The sequence below is a fragment of the Juglans regia genome, chromosome 8 (genome assembly GCF_001411555.2).
Source record: "Juglans regia cultivar Chandler chromosome 8, Walnut 2.0, whole genome shotgun sequence".
NCBI classification, from domain to species: Eukaryota; Viridiplantae; Streptophyta; class Magnoliopsida; order Fagales; family Juglandaceae; genus Juglans; species Juglans regia.
In genome coordinates, this window is record NC_049908.1 from 21,580,908 (window position 1) to 21,587,074 (window position 6,167).

The window sequence follows — 6,167 nt, forward strand, 5'->3', positions numbered from 1 at the left end:
AGGGACACATATCCTCGTTCAAAGGTATCCAATCCAATTCATTCAAAGGGATAAACAATAGAAAAAAGGATCAGGCCATAGATCAGAAGGGAACATTAATTAATGAAGTGTGATGTAGTTTGGAGTTTTGTTCTGTCTAAACGTTAATGGCAAACATTATTGGTTTTTATTACTCCTCATGACACTCGGCAAATTAAACTTATTACTAAGGGGTATAAACATTTTATCGAACACTTCTTGCACAGGCAGATACTCCTACTTTGAACTACTTAAGGATCTCTTAATGCTTCATTGCGCGCGCTTTCAAAACTAGTTTTTGACTATTTTGGAGTCCCATGCCATTGAATAATGTTTTGCTTTTCCTTTTTTTCCATGCGTCCCAAACTTGGTTGAACTAAGCCCTGTTTTTCTTGTACTCAGCATTTATATGTACTCAATCGCTTGCTTATATATAATTAAAAAATGAAAAATGCTATTTTTACCATTTATATATTTTTACTGTTGGGAGTTACTGTTGTATTTTTTGTTTTATTTTTTAATTTTTTATTTAATTATTAAAAAAATATTTTTTAATAATATTGTAATTTTTTTTTTAAAAAAAAAATATTCTAAGTGTTAAAAAATACATATAAAAAAAATAATAATATACTTAGCGGCAGCAGTTGGCTAGTAGAGCACCCAATCAGGTACGATTTATCTCATTCGATCTATCTCATGCGATCGACAAGCTGTCAGTTTTATTTTGCGTCTGGACCACGAGACAGGCTGTCTTGGATAATGATCGCCTTTTGTCTTAAGTTTTCGGAGTCGGAAAAATCACCCACTCGACTTTGGTTCTTCACTAGTAGTACTGATGATCATGTTCGTGTAAACCTTTCTGGCCACTACTCTGATCACTGCCCTAAAAATTAAACTTATCTAGATCAACGTACCAGCTTTCGTGTTTTGCTTTTTGTTTTCCAACGGTTGGATGAGTTTATATATAGGATAGAGCGTACATGCTATCTAGCCAAGTTCATAGCTGAGTTTGAACCTCCAATGGCACGCAAAACTTCTAGACTTTCATGGCTTCTCCTCCTCAGCCTCGCGACCATTCTCGTTATTGGTCACTCAGCTTCACAGAATGACCGAAAGGTAAACCTGATTATCTATCTACACACACATATGCTTGATCTCAGCTTATATATATATATATATGTTTTCTATCGAAGATACTCATCATGTGCATGCATGGATGCTGCATGCAGGCTTATATTGTCTATATGGGAGAAAGTCGGCAGGACGAGGTTTCCACATTATCCGGCCTTCACGCGAGCATGCTACAAGAAGTCATTGACAGGTGATAAAAAGCTGTAGTACTGCAATTATGTGGAATGCTTGAAATTATTGTCATTACGATAATGGAATTATATATACATGTTTCTTTTTTTATAAGCCAACACTTGAATTACAACCTTTATTTATGGGAGAGAAACGAAATTATCCAGTATTTAAAATATTAATTTATACTAATATTTAAAATATTAATTCATGTATCTCAAATTCTTTAATTCATTTTATTGGTAAAACTATACTTTGAAATAGTTTGGTTTATAATATCCAGTAGTGATAAAAAAAAAAAAAAATCAAATTAGACGTAAAGAAGTACGAAATCTACTTATTATTTGTTACAATTAATCATATCCATTTATTTTAACATCTAGCGATCGAAACTCTTCTTTAAACACTATATATTTGGATTACCATTTTGCCCCTATTTTAGATATTTCTAAGTGATTGAATGTGAAGTCATATTGTGTATTTATTTTTTAATTATAGATTTTACTTTTTTAAATAAAAGTACGCAATCCATATATATATTAGTATTATTCTTTTCAATTTTATGACCAAAGGGAGATGAATTAATTAATCCCATCAAAGCTATTCGATCGGAACTTTCAAATTTAATTTATATAATTGGATTCAGCAATACTGGACCGGAATCTCTACTTTATAGCTACAAGAGGAGTTTCAATGGATTTGCAGCGAAGCTTACAGAGGAAGAAGCTCAAAAAATGGCTGGTCTGCCTCATCTCTCTCTCTCTCTCTCTCTCTCCATGTTTTATTTCATGCATGCATAAATACAGTAAATTAAAACGCCCGTTGTGACAATGAACATGTAGGAATGGAAGGCGTAGTGTCCGTCTTCCCCAACAAACAGAAAAAACTCGATACAACAAGGTCATGGGACTTCCTTGGCTTCCCGCAGCAAGTTCAAAGAACAACTGTTGAAAGCGACATCATTATTGGAGTTCTTGACAGTGGAATCTGGCCCGAGTCTGATAGCTTTAGCGACAAAGGATTTGGTCCGCCGCCTAGCAAATGGAGGGGCACCTGCCGAGCCTCAACCGACTTTACTTGCAACAAGTATATCTTTTTACAACCACTTGTTTTTTTGCCTATATGCACGTATAAAAGCTGTAATCGAGTAGAGTCAAGCCGGTCTTTTGCTTGTCAAGCTCGGCTCAATTCAAAATATTTAAATAAGATTTAATAATTAATAAAATAAATAAATAAATAAATAATTTAATATTAAATTTATACAACTAATAAGTAGAACTTCTATTGAATTATAAAATTTTAAAAAATTATAAATAAGTAATATCTAACTAGTTGATATTTATCCAAAATAACAATATATTATATGCCTATATATATTATTAATATATACACTTAATATGATAGCATATATCTATTTCATATATGGTTCCCACATACTAGTATATCAAATTATTAAATTTTATTGATTAATTATTATACAAATTATAAAATATACTTATGAAGTGTATTCACTATATAAACATAAGTAATTAGATTACATATTATATATTTAATTATAAAAATGGTATGCTTATATTATTAGTTACTACATATATATGTGTGTGTATATATACATAGGTGTATGTATATATTTATCAATATATGAATGAGTTTTAATTGTGTCAAGCTAACGAGTCGACTTGAGCATAAATGAGTGAATCTTAACTGAGTCGAGTCGAGTTTTGTTAGGTATGTGTCATTCACAATTCAAGCGGGTATCTGTTTTCACAAACGAGTTTTTTTTTTTTTTTTTTTTATTTTCACTAGTCGAGTTCGATTCAAGTTTAACCAAACAAGTACCGAGCAGACTATCACTAGTTCCTTTACAGCCCTATGCACGTACACATGACGCATATATATAGGAAGAGTCAGTCAAAGAGCACCGCTTACAATTAATGGCGTTGTCGCTTGGGCAGTAAAATCATAGGAGCACAATATTACCGTAGCAATGGAGATGTTTCCGAAAATGACAATAGATCTCCTCGAGATTCAGACGGCCACGGGACACATACCGCATCCATAGCAGCTGGGAACGTTGTTAACATGGCAAGCGTACAGGGGCTTGGCTCGGGAACAGCACGAGGAGGGGTTCCATCAGCACGCATTGCTGTGTACAAAATATGTTGGCTTGATGGCTGTAGTGATGCTGACATTCTTGCAGCTTTTGATGATGCTATTGCTGATGGCGTCGACCTAATATCTATTTCAGTCGGTGGAACTGCTGATAGCTATTTTGAAAATTCAATTGCCATCGGTGCCTTTCATGCTATGAGAAATCGAATATTGACATCAAACTCAGCTGGTAACAGGGGTCCAGGTCTAGCGACCCTCACAAACATTTCGCCCTGGTCTCTTTCCGTGTCTGCAAGCGCCATAGATCGAAAGTTCTTCACTGAGGTCCAATTGGGTAACGACAAGATCTATGAGGTATATAATTATAAAGTGATCAAGCCCCATCTTAGTCCTCTGCTACCCATAGCTGTAGTTTCGAGTATGAATGAATATATCCAGCTGTTTTCTTAATCCCATTGAATGCCCGTTAATGAATTAATTATTAATATGCATTGCTCCATGTGTAGGGAATTTCAATTAATACATTTGACCTCAAGAATGAAATGTATCCGATAATTTATGGCGGAGATGCACCAAACACCACAGCGGGTTTAGAGGGGTCCTCGTCCAGGTAAGTCGGCCAGCCGTAACCATGCACATGAGAATCGAAAAAAGAATACATATCCCATTAGCTTTTTGCTTGTGTTCCAATAACTCTAGAAAAGTAGAAGGTGAATGTAATGTTCTTTCCGTCGACCTCACAATATATAGCAGTCAGTGGAACTAATGCTACAGTACTGCAGGTATTGCGATCCAGGTACATTGGATCAGAATTTAGTGAAAGGGAAAATTGTACTTTGTGATTTCCTGGGTGATGGGGAAGGAGCACTTCTAGCGAGCGCGGTTGGAACTGTGATTAAAGGCCCCGGGCGCAGGGATATTGCCTTCTCTTTTCCCTTGCCCGCATCTTACCTTGACGTCGAGGATGGTAGCAACGTCTACTTCTACATAAATTCAACAAGGTATAGACCCAAAATATCTCAAATCAGGGGCTATATATGCATTTCTTATATATATATGGTCGAACCAATAGGCATCGACTGTCGAAAATCACCTCAAACCCCACTAATAATCCTAATGCGTATATGCTATAATATATAAACATGTATAGGAGCCCGACTGCGACTATTCTCAAGACTAACGAGCGTAAGGATGCATTTGCACCTTTCATACCCTCCTTCTCATCAAGGGGTCCAAATGTAGTTACGCCCAGCATTCTCAAGGTTATAATTAATTTCCTCATAATTAATTTGCGTTGCGCTCTTGTAATATTTCTTCATTATATATCGTTAAGATTTAAGACCCTTTTTAATTCTGTTGTAGCCGGATTTAGCAGCTCCCGGACTCAACATTCTAGCAGCATGGTCACCAATTTCCCCAATTTCCCAGGTTGAAGGTGATAATAGAAAACTGTCATTCAATATTGTGTCGGGCACCTCCATGGCTTGCCCACATGCTACTGGAGCTGCTGCCTACGTCAAATCCTTGCACCCCAAATGGTCACCTGCCGCTATCAAGTCGGCTCTCATGACTACCGGTAATATATATATAGACACACACACACGCACACACACAACCCATCAATTTTAATTTGTCTTGTATTACCACCTCTCACTCCCTCCCCATTTGGCGTACGTATTACTGGCAGCTGACCCCATGAGTGCTGGAAAGAATCCCGAGGCTGAACTTGCATACGGTGCAGGCAATATAAATCCTTCAAAGGCTCCAAATCCTGGTTTAATCTATGATATTGATGCAGCTGACTACATAAAATTTCTGTGCGGACAAGGATATAATACCAAATCATTACAACTTCTGACTGGGGACAATAGTAGCTGTTCTGATGCCACTAATGGAACCGTGAGCGATCTAAACTATCCAGCATTTGCTCTATCCACGCCGCCCTTGAGATCCGTCAATCGTGTTTTCAATCGGATTGTCACCAATGTTGGATCCCCGACGTCTACGTATAAAGCTATTTTGACCTCCCCACTTGGGTTTACAATCAAAGTAACTCCAAGCATTCTATCTTTCACATCTCTTGGACAAAAGCTACCGTATACGCTCACGATCGAAGGAACTATAGATAAGTTTATAGTCTCTGCTTCTTTAACGTGGGATGACGGTACGTTCCAAGTGAGGAGCCCCATTGCTGTGTTTGCTCCGGCCTGACGAAGACGAAGCGCTGGAAAAATCGCTTCTATCTAAGACTTTGCTCCAGTTATGCAGGGAATTGATCAGGTGTACGAAATAAAGATTCTATCTTGCAATTTTAATGTTCTACTCACTTTGTTATTTTGACATGGAAAACAAATAAGTAAATCATCCTATGTATGGTTGATTCTTGAAAAATTTTATAATCTTTTTGGGTTCCAAAATGGAGAAAAAGTCGTGGAGAACGTTTGCCAGACTTTGTGGCCCAAACGACTTTTCCAAAGTGGACTCGTAGTCTTCGCAAAAACGAAAAAAAAAAAAAACAAAATCCTAATATGATGAAATATCCGTGGGCAATGTCACGAATAATGCTTGGCTTCGACGACCTCACCGATTTCTTTTTTTTTATTATTATTATTTTTTTTAAACATAAAATAAAAAATAAAAATAATATTAAAAATTATATTATAACAATATTTTAAATTTATAATATTTTTTATTTAACTTTTTTTCCCTCATACTATCTTATTATTATTTACAAA

General features: G+C 36.1%; 1 protein-coding gene across 2 annotated transcripts; it reads left to right on the plus strand.

Annotated features, from left to right (window-relative positions):
* The first annotated feature begins 880 nt into the window (after positions 1–880).
* On the plus strand, positions 881–5,772 carry LOC109001722 (cucumisin-like). Of its 2 annotated transcripts, none has more exons than XM_035693221.1 (10): positions 881–1,134; positions 1,248–1,339; positions 1,970–2,061; positions 2,163–2,406; positions 3,276–3,786; positions 3,939–4,042; positions 4,215–4,433; positions 4,583–4,694; positions 4,795–5,008; positions 5,120–5,772. In XM_035693221.1, exons 1-10 carry the CDS (start codon positions 1,039–1,041, stop codon positions 5,641–5,643), a joined length of 2,208 nt encoding a protein of 735 aa, XP_035549114.1. In that variant the 5' UTR covers positions 881–1,038; the 3' UTR covers positions 5,644–5,772. The 2 variants fall into 2 exon arrangements, with proteins under 2 accessions (XP_035549114.1, XP_035549113.1); XM_035693220.1 differs by having other exon boundaries at positions 882–1,134; positions 1,967–2,061.
* The last annotated feature ends 395 nt before the right edge of the window (positions 5,773–6,167 follow it).

What these genes read in the sequence shown, in the direction of transcription:
- LOC109001722 (XM_035693220.1), top strand. Translation starts at nt 1,039, where the DNA reads ATGGCACGCAAAACTTCTAGACTTTCATGGCTTCTCCTCCTCAGCCTC. An exon ending in CTACAAGAAGTCATTGACAG is followed by an intron (nt 1,340 to 1,966) that starts GTGATAAAAAGC and finishes AATTGGATTCAG; the next exon opens with CAATACTGGACCGGAATCTC. An exon ending in TTAGAGGGGTCCTCGTCCAG is followed by an intron (nt 4,043 to 4,214) that starts GTAAGTCGGCCA and finishes ACAGTACTGCAG; the next exon opens with GTATTGCGATCCAGGTACAT.